Raw genomic sequence first — 16,373 nt, 5'->3', positions numbered from 1 at the left:
TGTGAGTTAAAGGACATGTCCTAGTCAAAAATAACTCCAAGGTTTTTCACAGCAGTGCTGGAGGCCAGGGCTATGCCATCTAAAGTAGCTATAATTTTAGAAAAAGCAATTTCTGAGGTTTTTAGGCCCAAATACAATAACCTTTGTTTTCTCTGAATTTAAAAGTAGAAAGTTACTGGTCATCCAGGCCTTTATGTCCGTTAGACACGCTTGAAGTCTGGCTAACTGCTTTGTGTTAGCAGGTTTCATAGATAGATACAGCTGAGTATCACCTGCATAGCAGTGGTAATTAATAGAGTGCTTCCTAATAACATTGCCTAAAGGAAGCATGTACAAGGTGAACAGAATCAGTCCTAGCACAGAACCTTGTGGAAATCCATAACTAACTTTTGTGTGCGTGGAAGGTTCATCATGGACATGAACAAACTGGAATGTGTCCGATGAATAGGATTGGAACCATTTTAACGCTGTTCCTCTGATACCAGTCACATGCTCCAGTCTCTGTAATAAGATTCTGTGGTCAATAGTGTGAAATGCAGTACTAAGGTTTAGCAGGACAAGTATAGAAAGGAGTCCACTATCTGAAGCTAAGAGGAGATCGTTGGTGACTTTTAACAGTGCTGTTTCTATACTATGATGTGCTCTAAATCCTGAATGAAACTCTTCAAAGAGTTCATTTCTGTGTGGTCTGGCTTAGCAACAGCTTTTCCAAGGATTTTAGAAATAAATGGTTGGTTGGATATTGGTCTATAATTAGCTAAGACTCCTGGATCAAGACTAGGCTTTTTGAGTAAGGGTTTGATTACTGCAGTCGTAAAGGCCTGTGGTATGTAGCCTGATACGAGAGATAAATTTACCAAGTCTAATAAAGATGAAGTTAATTAATGGCAGGGTGTCTGTAAGCAGTCTAGTCGGGATCTATGGGAGAGAAGCAGTCTAAACATAACTGAGGTCTTACAGGTGATTCAAGAGCTACTGTAGCAGAAGATTCATTTATTGTAGTTATAGGAAGCATCTGATGAATTTTGTCTCTAATGGTTGTGATTTTATTTGTAAAGAAACTCATAAAGTCATCACTGCTGAGAGCTAAGGGAACACTGGGCTCAACAGAGCTGTGACTTTTTGTCAGTCTGGCTACAGTGCTGAAAAGAAACCTGGGATTGTTCTTATTGTCCTCAATTAGTGATGAATATTATGCAGTTCTGGCTTTATTATATGTTAATAGACTGTTTTTCCAGGCTATATAAAATTCTTCTAAATTTGTGGAACGTCACTTCCTTTCCAGCCTTCGTGATGGTAAGGTATGGATATGTAAATTATACCATGGGGCTAGTCTTCTCTGATTCACTAACTTCTTTTTCAGAGGGGCCACAGTATCAAGCGCTTCACACAGTGAGGCTACAGCACTGTCAACAATATGATCAATTTGGTAGGGAGTGGGATTGAGGCAGCTGCCCTCCACTGTGCTGGCACATGGCATAGATGGAATCATTTTCTTAAATTTATTAACAGCGTTGTCAGATAAACATCTGCTGTAGTGGAATTTTCTTCTAAATGCTGCATGATCCAGTATCTTAAATTCAAAAGTTATTAAAGAATGATCTCACAAAATACGATTTGGGGGAAAAACTATTAAATGTTCAATTTCGATGCCATAAGTCAGAACAAGATCAGGGGTGTGATTGAAACAGTGGGTGGGCTTATTAATAATTATTTGATACCAATGTGATACCAATTGAATCTAATATTGAATTAAATGCAGTGCTGAGACTATAATTTTCAACATCTACATGAATGTTAAAATCTCCCACCATAATGACTTTATCTGAACTAAGCACTAAATCAGACATTCAGTTAAAAACTGAGTAAGGGACAGGTGGACGGTACACAATGACAAGTAGAACTGGTTTTTGTGTTTTCCAGTTTGGATGTGAGAGGCTAAGAGTGAGGCTCTCAAATGAGTTATAACTGTTCTGAGGATAAAAGTTTAATAATAAGTTTGAGTGTAAGATTGCAGCTATTCCTCCACCTCGACCTGTGCTTTGAGGAACATGACAATTTTTTATGACTGAGGGGGGTTGATTCATTCAGACTGACATATTCATCCTGCTGTAGCCAGGTTTCAGTGAGACAGTAAATTAATTTGGTGATCAGTTATCAAATCATTTACTAACAGATTTAGACGAAAGAGACCTAATATTTAATAATCCACATCTGACTGTTCTGTTTTTCATGTTCAATAAGAGGAGTGGTCTTCATTTGTATTAGGTTTTTATGAATAACTCCTCTTCTGTTAACTTCTGATTTATATGTTCGAGGGGCAGACATAATCTCTATGTAGTTTGAGGGGGGCGACGGCTCTAAGGAAACTGTAGAGAGGCGTTTTAGACTGAGTCTCTGCGTCCCGGTCCCCACCCGGGATTGTCAGGCTTTAGGTCGGCTAATAAACTCGGCCAAATTTTTAGAGATTAGAGCTGCACCACTCAAAGTGGGATGGATGCCGTCTCTCGCTACCAGACCGGGTTTTCCCCAGATCGTGGCCCAATTGTCTATGAAGCCCACATGGTTTGCTGGACACCACCTAGACAGCCAGGGACGGAATGACGACATGCGGCTAAACATGTCATCGCTGGTCAGACTGGGGAGGGGTCCAGAGAAAACTACGGAATCCGACATTATTTTGGCAAAGTTACACACCGACTCAACATTAATTTTAGTGACCTCCGATTGGCGTAATCGGGTGTCATTGCTGCCGACGTGAATAACAATCTTACCATATTTACGATTAGCCTTAGCCAGCTGCTTCAAGTTTGACTCGATGTCGCCCGCTCTGGCCCCAGGAAACATTTGACTATGGTCGCTGGTGTCTCTAGCTTCACGTTCCTGACTATGGAATCGCCAATTATCAGAGTCGGTTTCTCAGTGGGTGTGTCGCTGAGCAGGGAAAATCTATTAGAAACGTGAACAGGCAGGTGATGAGCCCTGGGATTCCGCTTAGAAGTATGTTTCTGTCGGACCATCACCCTGGCTAATTCTCCGGGCTGCTCCGGAGGTAACTACCCTTGGACCGCTAACAGACCCTGAGCTCGGTGGCTCCACACCAGCCAACGGGGCTAGGCTCCTCGCCCCCAAAGCTACAAGAACCTTACACTAATTACAGGTATCATTATCACTAAAGGAGACAGAGGAAAAACTAAACGTGTGGCACACGGAGCAGGAGAGAGAGAAGCCATGTTACTAGCTAGCTAAACTAACTGGTAGGCTAACGAGTTCTAAGTCTGGAAATAGCAATAAATACCGGTCAAAATAGAAAGGTACTTGACTAGTACAGTAATGTGTAGCGGTTAATGAATTGTTTAGAGAGTTTAGTTAGTTTTTAGGTATGTTTAACTAAAGCTAGTCTGTTGCTAATCTGTAGAGGAACTATACAGCACAACACACTTGCAATAGGAAGTGGAATCACTTACCCGGAAATAGTCTCCGTCCAAGCACTCAACAATAAATGCCCAAACTTCACCTATTGTAGTAGTTTAGAAACTGCATTTTGTTTTTAATTGTTATCTTTATGTAATTTTAAAATTTGATTGATGATCTGAATCGTTTGCAAAAAAATGAAAAATCAGGACGGGGGCAAGTACTTGTTCCTAGCACTGTGACACTTCACGAGAAATCAAGATATAGCTTACTTTTTTTCGATCGCTAACAAGCATCAGCCAATATTGAAACCTCTTCTCACTGCTGCAAACGACGCTATGCACGTACATTAAACAACACTCCGACAATGCTCCGACAGAACAAAGACACACAGTGGGTATAAACAGACAGAACCGAAGACTAATTAACACAGATGAAACTAATGAACTAACTAGAAATAAAGTTAACCAAGTTCACATGGGCGAAAACAAGAAACTGCCCCAAAATAAAAGTCCAAGACCGGACCTCAGAATTCACATCATTTTTTGTCTGTAAATTGTAATTTGTGTCTAGTACCTTCATCCTGTTTCATCCTTGGACCAAGGATGGACAGACTGCCAGATGCTATAGTGTAAACATGCTGATACTGCTACCAGTATGTGAAAAGTCTTCAGAAATACACCAGTACTTACTAAACCGCTGATACAACAGTCACATGACACTCCACTCCAAAGGACAGAGGAAGATGTAGTTGATGACTGCATTAAGGATGTTTCCAGTTGGTCCAGTTATAACCTGAGGCACAGTGTAATATGAATATCATATGTTAAGGTCATATTCCACATGCTTAATGGCAGCTTTAGTAATTATGCTTTAAAGCTGACAACAATAGCTTTGTGCTGAAACATTGCACCTGATTTTGAAGATACTTTTCTTGCAGCTGGTACATAAAAGTAGCCCGAAGAAGAAAAACAGTTAAGCAAAATTGACAAAATGACATTTGACATGTGTATGTAGTGAACATAGTGCTGGGTTTTATGAAAGTAGAGTAAGTACTTATACCAAGTACTTTTATGTAGTTGAGACTGTTGTGGCACTATAAGTGGAGACTAATGGAAACACTGCATTTTGTGTCAAGAGAATCTGTTTATCACAAGAATTGGTTATAACAGCTCAAAACTCAATCTGCTTAATAATTTAAGTATTGACAATGATATTGATCAGCTGGCCTGAAATGAGCCAGCTCTATTAGACCATAGCTGCTGTATTGTGTTTTAAATAGTGGTTGTGGACACTAAATAAAAAAACATGGAAGACTTGCAGTGCTCACAATAATTAAAACAAAAACAATCTTTCAACAATATAAATAAATATATACTTTAGCCAACGTGGGGTGAAGATGCTGCAGAAGCCTCAAATCTCTTTCCTGTAGCTTGTATTAGATTTTAGAGTACTGCTTAATTTTCAGGAAAAACATCAGGGAAGTGGACATAAATTACTCCATGTGATCCACATAAGACCCAGCAGCATGATACTGTTGTTGCAGATCTAGATGACTGCTTCCTCTTATTCACTCTGCTTGACCGAGACTGACCTGGCAACCTCTGGGCTCAGTTTGACAGCGAGCAACAGAGGTGCAGTGTTGATGAGGACAGCCCAGCAGGAGAAAGAGGCCAGCAGCAGGATCAGAATCCTCCTCTGGAGAATCACTCCCACATGCTTCAAGTTACCACTCCCATATGTCCACATGAAACACGTCCAGAGAAATTAAAAAAAAATAGTGGAGTTAGAAAACACACCACCAAGCAAGGGCTGACTGGGTCGAGAAAACAAACCTGATGCAAAAGCTTATAGGTGAGCTGTTTTTAATGGGAAAGAACATCTTGTGTTGAAAACTGAGATATGAGCATATTACAAGTTGATGACAAATCAGTGCCAACAGAAATACTAGTGATATTAACACCTGTTTAAAAAAAAAAACAAACAAAAAAAACATGACCAACCAATAAGATAATCAAAGCCAAGATCATGGATGGCAATATCAGCAAACAAGCTGGGAGGCCAGTATGGACACAGATAGACCTCAAAACCATGTCTTCTTACCGCAACCGCTAAAGACACTCCTGCGAGTTCAGGTCTACCCAGGTGACCACGGAACACCATGCTGATGACACTGATCAGGAAGATTATCAGCTGGGAAATGACCTGGAAAACAACAAACACAAAACCTGGAAGATGTTAACATAATAAAACATAACTGTTCAAACCACCTTGTCGAAATGCTGTAACTGCTCAAACACAATAATAGTTCATTTGATATTGTGTTACCGTCACTGCAATACACTGTGCCATAGTTCAAGTGGATTTGTTGTTGTGTGATGCATTAAGGTCAACAGGTCATGAAATAATCTGCATATGTAAAGTATAAGAGACGTCTACTATCCAAGCATGCATACTTTCAACAGAAATGTTTTTTTAAAGTGTTTTTATGCTTCACACTGGGAGTATTATCTATAACTTCAGTTGCTTTCCACAGTACTTAAAATGTATACATGTTTCAGGTGAGAGTGATCTAATTCTGGTTCATGAAATGTTATAAATGTTATCTTAAATTTGTAATTTTCATACAGTATAGTTCTCTTGAATGAAAAATAGAATCTTCTTTTTCTGCTCCGATGTTGAGAATAGTTTCTTTCCTTCACTGACACTGTTTAATGTTAATATTCACACACTCTCTGCAACCACAAAATGGGCTGATGAAGGATGGAGCACATTGTGCAAAATATGTAATAATTTGTTTGTAGCAATAAAAAGGTGGTACATTTTAGGAGTGTGTGTAAGGTCTGGCCCTGCAATAGACCAGTGACCTACTCCAGCAGATACATGTGACCGTAAATAGGAATAAGAAAGCTTATGCTTTACCAGGGGTGTCCTCTTTTTTGCAAGGATAGGCAAGGTCTAGATGTTGGGTTGTCTTGCTTGCTATGCTGTTGTGAGGGCTGTATAGTATAATAGTACCAGTTCAGGCCTATCAGCTTAGTTTTTCTGCTGCAGAGTAGGCTGTCCAAGCCAGAAGCAATCTCCAAAGTAAGCCTGGGGCCTACTAGGCTAGTTTGTCTGTGCCTGTTGTGGGTGTAGGCAAAGAGTGTGGTGGCTCTGGGAAGCTGGAACACACTGCTGAGCCTTCTCAATGTCGTGGGCCCAACTCAACAAAACACTATACGCAAAACACTATTGAGAGGGTGCCCACCTGATGACCCCACAGACTTGCCTCCACTGTCACACTTACACTGAAGCTCTACAAGTCCTGTGTATTTTAATTTAATGGATCTTGTAGTGGCTAATTGTCCATACAACTCCCACGGTCCAGAAATGTGTAAATGTGCACTGTTCTGTTGCTCTTCTGGCTTTTCACCTGCACAGCAACAATGGAGAAAACAACGTTGTCCTCCTTACCGGCTCCTATATGGCCACATGTCTGCTGATGTTCAGGTACAGTAGGAGTGCTCACAGTTTCTTTTGTTTCTTTACAGAATCCTTTGGTATCATCTTTCTCCACATGCAGGAGAGATGGGCGATTTGGGTGATCCAAAGTGTATATCCAAAGTGAAGTTTCTCCTGTTGTCTTTATCTTCATTGTTTATTGCAGTGACACTCGTGGCCAAAGTACCACCTTTTCTCCTCTGTTTTGTGTAAGTGGATCCTTTGGCCTGGCTCGCTGCAAATGTACCGTGAATATCTCAGTGGGACTGAAAGATGGTCGTTCTGAAACAATTTGGACTTGTTTTTCAATAAAGTTCATAAGGTCAACAAACACTACTCTGCTTCCTGTTTGTTCATGGATATCACATGCAACACTCTTCCACTTTTAGTTTCATTACAATAGTCATGAGGTTAGCTGGCATATCCAACTCTCATGTACTTGATGTGCTGTAATAAATTGGAACAGCCTCGAAGGAATAAAGCAAATGACTGCAGGACATTTACATCCTCAGGTATAACTGGGGCCAGTTACAGACTTTGTCCATGGTAGCAGAGGAAATTTTGTGTTCACTGCCAAAGTGTTCAACAAGGAGTACCTTTTCTCTCTGGTATCCTTGTTCAGAGGGAAGACACTGACAACTTTTTACAAGGCCTATTGGCTGCCCCCTGGTGTACTGTTCTTAGAAGTACAAGCAATCACTGAAGTTAGTTTTATTCTCAACACAATTTTCAAAGGTTCTCAAGAAGGATTTAAAGTGCAGAGGGTCACCATCAAAAACTGGTATATTCCTCACTGGTAGAGCAGATTTTGAATTTTGAGGCACTGTCCTCGACGACACTTTGATTCACGGCAGTCTTATTATCATTTAATGGTTTATATGAATGTTCAGCATTAGACAACCAGCTCTTTACATCCTCAATAAAGATGGAAAGAGCTGGACACCATTTTGTTTGCCTTTCCACCTCATCCTCTGGCAAATCCAGGGCTAAGAATGACTCATGTAACTACTGAGCTTCTTTAGAACTTCTTCAAGTTTAAGACGATCTGCCCTCTAGTGGTACAATAATATAATGCAAGTTTATGAATAAAATGATTCCTTATTTTGGGATGGTTGATTTTTTAAAATGGTGAATGGATCAGGCATAAAATAATTTTGAAGACACTTCTGACATTGTTTTTAATGGTGGGAGTTGAACATTACAAAGCAAGAGCAGATGTCATCATTCAGTCATTCACAATAATCCCTGATGAAACAACAATGCATTTTATGGCTTATGACAGCATGCTTTGTGAGTACTGATGATGACATTTCGGTTCACAGCAAATTTCCTCATGTCAGAAAAGTAATTCAGCTTTTCTCTGCAGTAAATTAAAAATAAAATGCTGGAAATAATTTTCTGTTGCAAACAAAGGGAACAAAACAGTACAAGTCAAAAATATAGTGTTTCTACTGCCATTATAAATATAAATAGAAACACTGTTTTCAATACTTTGTGTTCCTAGTTCTGTAGTGGTGAAATTTCTGATAACTTTAATTTCTCCAGTGAACATGCAGGTCCAGCATGCGTCAATCCTTTTTATCTGAAGAAACACTGCAAGTACAACTATTTGTTTACTATTTGTTTTCCATACTGGGAAATCTGTAGCAATAAAGCACTTGGTGGATGGGACAGTGTACTCTAAGCACAAAGGCCTTCCTGGCAGCTGTCTTCAAAACTCAAACTGAAGTATGCAGGTTTCTATGAGCTTAAATCTTGCACAACAAATGAAACTAAAGTGCTCAAAACTATATAATAACGCTGCATATATCTTTTGGGAAGTGGCACAATAACATCTATACCATGGGGATTCTGGATCTCAATGGACATACAGTACTTTACATTTTATGTTGCAGTCTGATACAACTGTTTAGACATTTTTTTCCTCAATCTACACTCAGAACCACATAGTGTATCATGAATCGGGAGAGTCATGACCAATTAAGCGCCAACACTAAACTCAGTTTTTTAAAAAAGCTTTATTTCTTTCTTGTATCAGAGAGCAGGATGAAACGTGGAACGTTAACTGACCAGAAGATGGAGACAAAAAACCAGGGGAGCTACGGAGGATGATGGTTACTGCCTAAGCACACACTCGGTACCTGCGAGGGGTCTAGACAGATGGCGGCTTGAATCCAGGACTTGGCCCGCAGAGCAACATCTGACGGTACTGTTTGTCTTGGTCAGGGACGCCTGGTGATCCGGCACGTAAACTCAAAATAGTCCGGTATTACGATAACAAAAAACTCCTCCAACAGAAAAAACTCAACGCTCAGAGGTGAAATGACTGATGGATTCAACAAGCAGCAACAAGAGGGTTGAACTCCTCTGGACTCAGTGAATAGGTACTTCTTCGTTTTACGTAGTCCAAACTAAGCACAAAGTTATTCCTCTTCTTAGCGACATGAAAACTCAAACAAAGGCTTACTTGAATCAGCGTGGTCTTCCTGAACAGAATGGAGTAGACATGGTTTCTTTGACCTGGATACACAGTAATCAGACGCAGGGTAGTCAGACAATCCGGCAACTTGTTTATTTCTATGGAGAGGTATATAAGCCATGAGCCGAACACAGGTCAAAACAATCAAACAATCAGTCAAGGTATAATCAAAGCAGAAAACCAGATCCTGTATGATCCTTCAGAACAAAAGCATATAACCGGAAATCAAGGATCATAACAGAAAAGCAAAAAATTAAGAAGGAACCCACCAGCACCTACAAGAAAAAGGTGATTGTTTTAAACAACTGCCTTTGACAGGGCTACCTACTGTATCCAGGGAAGATCACTGCATGGGCTCCCCAAGATAAACAAAGAAAGAGCCCACCCTCAGGCCCATCAGGCCCAAAAACCTGGTCATTCCTTATGTAGCGGGTGTTTCAGACAGGGTCAAAAGGATTTTTGAGAAGCATCACTTATCGGTTCACTTCAAACCCACTGACACACTGAGACTAAGACTAGTTCACCATGAAGAACTGACACCTAAAAAACAAAAAAGAAAAAGATGAGCAATGTAGTATATGCTGTCCAGTGTAGGGAAAAATGCTCAGAAATCTACATTGGAGAAACCAAACAACCACTTAACAGGACAATGGCCCAGCAAAGGAGGAGCAGCTCCTCAGGACCACAATCAGCAGTGCACCTCCACAATAAATGTTTTTATTTATTTGTTTATTTTTATTACAATGACAAATGATATGAATGGTCATACACTGTACAAGCAGCACTTTGTTAAATGACTGGTATGTTGAACTAATGATCCTTAAAGTAAAGCTAAAGAGCTAATAAACAGTGTGGCAGACAATAGAGGACCAAAAGTGGCACAAGGTCATTGCACCACTGAAATCAGTGACTCAATTCATCTTAAAATACATAATGTACCTACAACAGGAAACAATGTCCTTAACATGGACATTATTACTAATGTACCTGAGGGCTTTCTTCTTGATTCTTCTTTTTTAATCACACCAGGATTTGCACCATTTAAACCCTTTTGCTGTGAGACATCAGTGCTAACCACTGGACCACCCAGCACTGCCTTTTTCCATCAAAATACAACACCCACACCCACAGAACTCAAAGTACATGGAAGCAAAACTCGGCTTTACAAAAAAGGAATTGCAATTCAGGTCAGTGAGGACATGATCTTCTCTGATCCTTAATGAAATCAGTGATGTGGCAAATATGAAACCCATTTTCTGATTAATTAACAATTCATTAATAAAGTGAATGTAGCCTGTGGCATAATGAAATGTAGTGAGACACACTGACACATTTTTTGAAATGTCATTAGACAATATGAACATTAAAAAGGTAAAACACTGAATTATAAGATTATAAGAATTATAATTCCTCTCACATAATGAAAATCTGCAAAGCCATAAGGCAGAAATGAATTTGACAAGTGCACATATTTCCTCATAATTCAAGTTTAATGTTTTCAAAAAATGTAAAGGCGCCATATTATTAATCCAAACATGTACTTTTACACAATTTCTCACATCAAGGTACAACAGAAGATATGCAACATCAGAAAGGGAAGCAGAGAGACAGACAAATGTGTTGAACAGTTGAGACAAACAGTTATAGCCCTCATTTGTCAATGTGATCTTGATGAGTATACATGCTGTAAGAGCTAAAGTCAGAGACAGGAGACGAGGAAGGTTCCAGGTATTTTTAACTAAAGAAATTCAAGACAGTAATGTCTGATCTGAGTACAGTCCTTTAAGCCTACGGTTTCAAAGGTCCAATCTGCTTTCTAAGATATACACAATGAACTCATTTGAAAGCAAAACAACTGCAGTGTATAGATGATGAGTCAACCCACTGAAAAAACATGAACTAAGCATCTGTAAGAAATAAGCAGGTAAAGTTAGTTGTGTGGTTCTAGCCATGCTTCAGAATGAGAAGAGACCAAGAAGATAAAACACACCTGCCATGAGGGTCAAAGGAAGTGCTTAGCCACATCGTGGGCAGCTGTTTCTAACATTCATTCTTTTACACCATCATACACACTGAATAGCCCCCAGTCTGAGGAGGTCCTTGTTCTCAGTAAAGCATTTTATGTTATTGCAGTTTATTGTATATTGTTACCACATATTAACCCTTGACCTCTAATTAACAGTTAAATATAAGCAGTTTTACCAAAAACAACAACAGGCCAAGTATTTTCAGGAGAAAGCCTCTGACGTAGCTGCTTTATTTACTTTTTACTGTTAGCTGCACTTGGTAACCACGGCAACAGCACCTAATGACTCTTGGCACTGATCGCCTAAAGGAGTCAGATCTATGTGAAGTCATCAGTGCTTATTAACCAAATAAACTACTTAGAAACTGTTGCATGGATGTGTTGCATTTAGAAATGTTCATTTGATTCACACTCGCTCATTTATTATAGTGATAACCTTGAACAAAGCAGGTACGTCTCTAAGTGAAGGCTAAAATGGTATTTATTGACACATGGCTCTTAGAATGGCTATATCTTAAATAATAGATCTGTAAACCCAATCACCACATGAGCATGCAGTAACACACCACACCGCTTCACCCCATCAAGTAGGAATCTGTGAAAAACAATAAATTCCATCCAACACTAGCACATGTACAGTTTCAATGTCCGCACCATCAAATGGCGATCACAAAGTAACATTCATCCCTAAAGCACACTGAAAACTACATCACTCTGGAAAAGAAGAGGAGAATGGTGGCAGTTCTGCCCAATTACACGATGACCGTCCAGATTCAGGCATTTCATTGGTTAGCGAGTGCTAACCAAGCAGAAGAACATTCACAAATTAATGACAAGGCATCTTTTTTGACAACTTGAGTTTCTTAATTGTGCAGATGCCTGACAGAAAGCAAACTAACTGTGGTCAGTCCAAGTAATGATTACTGTATTTCTGAAAGTACAAGGATAAGAAAGCACTAAGGAGAAAATCTAGCAAGTTATTTTACTTTGTTTCCTGACATAATGGTAACGGAAACAAGAAATGATAATGTTGATGCCACAGTTTAGCTGTTTACTGGCTCAGTTTGCCTCTGTGTCCGCTTGTACAAAACAAAGGTCATCTTGCGATCAGCAAGAAACCTAGCTTTTGTAGCAACAACATCCTGTTAGCCAAGCTAAGCCAAACTGTAAGCAAGAACAGATGCAAAAAGCATCTCTTTGCTGCATCAAAGCATAGCTGCCATGGAGAGCTCTTAGGGTTAGCAGCCAAAAGCAGCAATGGTGACGGGCTAGTGCTAACAAAAAAAAAGGGCAAACACTGAGCCACTTACAAACTCTGCACATCACAGCAAGCCGTTCTTCACAGGAAGAAGACAGAGCAGGAGGAAGGGGTTGTGAGCAATAGAATAAAAACGGATTGGACAAAAAATAATGGATTAAAGTAGTTTCCTAGGGAGGGAAGCATCCTCATTTCAAAAACTGGGGCCTAAAAACCCATGATGCTCGTAAGGTATTTCATGTCACAGTAGCAACATTACAGATTTAATCGTACGTCACACGTGGCACTGTGTTGCTGAAGGGAGGGGGGACTGAAAGAAGACAGGAGTGAAAAATGAGTAATCATGGAAGAACAGTGTTTGAAATTAAAACTGTCATGGTAAAACCTTAGAACAGCAAAAAATATGGACACATACACTATATGTTTATAGGACAGACAAAAATGTTTTTCTTTCACTCCTGCATGGTCAGTTACCAACCTGAAGTCCTCAGAGCCCAACACCTCAGTGTAGTACATGACTTTACACTTGTGCGAGGAGACCTGCAGGGTGGCCAACACATCGTCCACTCGGGGCAGGTTGGTGGCCGAGCAGGATGGCATGTTGTGAAACTTCCACTGGAGAATGTAGAAACCTGGCCACCTTGTAATATGAGAGCCCTGCAGAGAAAAGAAATGCATTACCCATTAGCTATGAGTAGCTGCTCAGGTCCCAAAGACTGAAACCCACTGAATATGTTTTAGAAAAATAACATGGGATCATCCATCCATCCATCCATCCATCCATTATCTATACCCACTTAGTCATAATTAGGGTCACAGGGATCTGTTGGCGCCTATCCCAGCTCTCTTTGGGTGAGAGGCAGGGGTACACCCTGGATAGGCCACCAGTCCATCACAGGCCCACATATAAATGAACAACCTCACTCACACTCACTCCTATGGGCAATTTAGAGTCACCAATCAACCTGACATGCATGTTTTTGGACTGTGGAAGTACCCAGAGAAAACTCACACATGCAAACTCCACACAGAAAGGCTCATGCTGGGTTTCGAACTAGTAACATTCTTGCTGTGAGGCAGCAGTGCTAACCACCAATCCACCGTGCTTCCAATAACATGGGACCATTATCCAGTAATCTGCTACTCTTGCATCTCACCTGTACACTCTCACCCTCCTTGCAGGTGAGTGGGGACTCCACCATGCTGTAATCCTGCCCCAATATCCAAGACTTGTCAATAAGTTGGACGTTGTTGCCGCCTGGGGAAGTGATGCCATGGGCCCCGAGGGGGTCTTTACGAGGCAGCTGGGGGGCCCGCTTAGAGTGGTAGATGTTGAAAACTACATCGCCTTTGCACACATCAAAATCCCAGGTGATCACTGAGGAGGCATCAATGATTTCTATCAGCAGCTGGTTGGAGAAGGGGAGGAAGGCAGAAAATGGAATTAAAGAGATGTTTCAGGAGAGAACCACAAGAACAAAAGTCAAGAGAAACATTTGACCTCTTTCCTTAAATCCTATTTTCTTACCATACATCTTTTCTTTGACAGAAATAATGTCAGGACAAGTTGGCAGTGAACCTTACACTCTTTAATTCTTTAGTTTATATCAGTGATGAGGGCAGCACAGGGGAGCAGTGGTTAACACTATTGCCTTTAAGCAAGAAGGTTCAAATGAGATTCAAACCTGTGGCTATGAATATGTAGAATTTGCATGTTCTCTCTGTGTCTGTGGATTTTCTACAAGTACACTGGTTTCCTCCCACAGTCTAAAACATGCAGTTTGGGGTTCGGCTAACTGGTGACTCTAAACTGCCTGTGGCTGTGAATGTGTTTTGTCTCTATGGGTCAGCACTGTGAGAACCTAGTCAACCTGTCAAGGGTGTACCCTGCCTCTCAGCCAATGGCAGATGATCGGCGATCCTGGAAGTTCCAGGTGAAGCGATAGAGGGTGGAGGTATAACAATGAGAAGAGTAAGGAAACTAAACTCCGATTTATGTACTCTTTTTATGGTGGCCAATATTTGTTGTGAAATGTGGCACAATAGAGAACTTAGAACTGAGAAAGCTGTGAAGTTATAAGCTCATTATCAAATAAAAACTCTTTCTGCTTATGATGATGTATTTGTTGCTTGGGTATAAATTATGTAACATGACAGTGATAGCAGCTTCTCTTTAAAAGCTATGCCAAGTGCTCTACTATGTACGCAGGAACCATTAACAAAATCATCTACAAGCATTAACCACCAGATGGCAGAATTTTCGTGCACCAGGGACATCATGCCCTCTGTTGTCCTGCCCTACACTAATTTAAAAACATCATGCAGACTTCACACATTTACTTCTTACTTTGTTGCTCTACGTTCAGCCTCACCTCGTGTGGAGCTCCCTTAAAGATGCTGGCGCATTGGTAGATTGTCTCAGTCCACAGGCGAACATCCTCATTCTCAAGCTCCTCAGCTGTTCGGTACATGGATTTGGGAACCAGACCACCTTCTGGTACCTCACACTGAAGAGATAAAGCATAACATGGACATGCATGAGCAGAGACAAGAAAATGAAATTGGGTTAGTAAAGGAGATCTCAGTGTGTCTGGGGTCTTGTCCCAGAAAATTCACATTCTGAATTAAATTATATTTTCATATAATAACCTACAAGTTGAAGTCTTCCACAGGAACTTACCATACACTCTCCTCCCAGGAAGTCAGGGATGATCTCCTTGTCAATGTAGTCGACCAGGCCTCCAGTCCCCTGATAGTCATTGCCAGCATAGATCAGGAACTTCTTACGGGTGTTTTCATCAATAAATGGACTCACCTAAGGTCAAAAGCAGAAGTGAATATGGGACATGTTATTTTGGTTGTTTCTTATCTATTCCAATGCAAAAAAAAAAAAAAAATGCATATGCATTTACGGCAATAACAACAGCAAGACAGCATGTGTGTTTAGTCTTGAATTTCCAATGATAGGCCATAGTGCTGTCATAGTGCACTGTGACATACTAATTTTAATGTGTATGGAAACCTTTCACATCCATAGATAGTACTGTCTGAATGCAACCACAGGGGGGCACAATCCATTGTCTTCATGTGTTGGTTCCAAGTCCGGGTAAATGCAGAGGGTTGTGTCAGGAAGGGCATCCGACGTAAAATCTAAGTCAAATCAAACATCACAAATATGACTTCCATACCGGATTGGTCACGACCTGGGTTAACAACGACCTCCACTGGTGCTGTTGACTTACAGGGTGCCAGTGGAAATTGGACTACTGTTGGTCTAAGAAGGAGAGGAGGAAGGCGTGTTCGTAGGCAAAGACAGAAGAGGACAGGCAGGAGTGTAGGACTTAGAGTAGGGACTTTGAATGTAGGGACTTTGTCAGAGAAAACTAGAGAGTTGGCTGATATGATGGAGAGAAGAAAGATGGATATCTTGTGTGTTCAGGAGACCAGGTGGAAAGATAGCAAGGCCTATAGATTAGAGGCAGGGTTCAAGTTGTTTTATCATGGTGTGGATGGAAAGAGGAAGGGAGTAGGAGTTATCCTGAAGGAGGATTTTACTAGGAATGTTCTGGAGGTGAAGAGAGTGTCAGACAGGGTGATGAGTCTGAAGCTGGAAGTTGAAGGTATGATGTTGAATGCTGTCAGTGGTTATGCCCCACAGATTGGATGTGAGTTAGAAGAGAAGGAGAAATCCTGGAGGGAGATGGATGAGGTGA

The 16,373-nt window shown here is 40.6% G+C and overlaps 1 protein-coding gene across 1 annotated transcript in view; it reads right to left on the bottom strand.

Moving 5' to 3' along the window:
• Positions 1 to 4,980: 4,980 nt before the first annotated feature.
• Positions 4,981 to 16,373, bottom strand: part of LOC113128105 (uncharacterized) — a 34,171-nt gene continuing 22,778 nt past the window's right edge. The window contains exons 25-32 of the mRNA XM_026303164.1: positions 15,341 to 15,475; positions 15,033 to 15,167; positions 13,818 to 14,069; positions 13,139 to 13,317; positions 12,717 to 12,739; positions 9,365 to 9,417; positions 5,518 to 5,619; positions 4,981 to 5,112 (exon numbers count right to left, since the gene is read on the bottom strand). Of these exons, the coding sequence (XP_026158949.1) occupies positions 4,981 to 5,112; positions 5,518 to 5,619; positions 9,365 to 9,417; positions 12,717 to 12,739; positions 13,139 to 13,317; positions 13,818 to 14,069; positions 15,033 to 15,167; positions 15,341 to 15,475 (1,011 nt within the window). The remainder of the gene's footprint in view (positions 5,113 to 5,517; positions 5,620 to 9,364; positions 9,418 to 12,716; positions 12,740 to 13,138; positions 13,318 to 13,817; positions 14,070 to 15,032; positions 15,168 to 15,340; positions 15,476 to 16,373) is intronic.

The sequence above is a fragment of the Mastacembelus armatus genome, chromosome 1, assembly GCF_900324485.2.
Source record: "Mastacembelus armatus chromosome 1, fMasArm1.2, whole genome shotgun sequence".
In the NCBI taxonomy this organism is placed as follows: Eukaryota; Metazoa; Chordata; class Actinopteri; order Synbranchiformes; family Mastacembelidae; genus Mastacembelus; species Mastacembelus armatus.
This window is presented reverse-complemented; position numbering and strand designations above follow the sequence as displayed.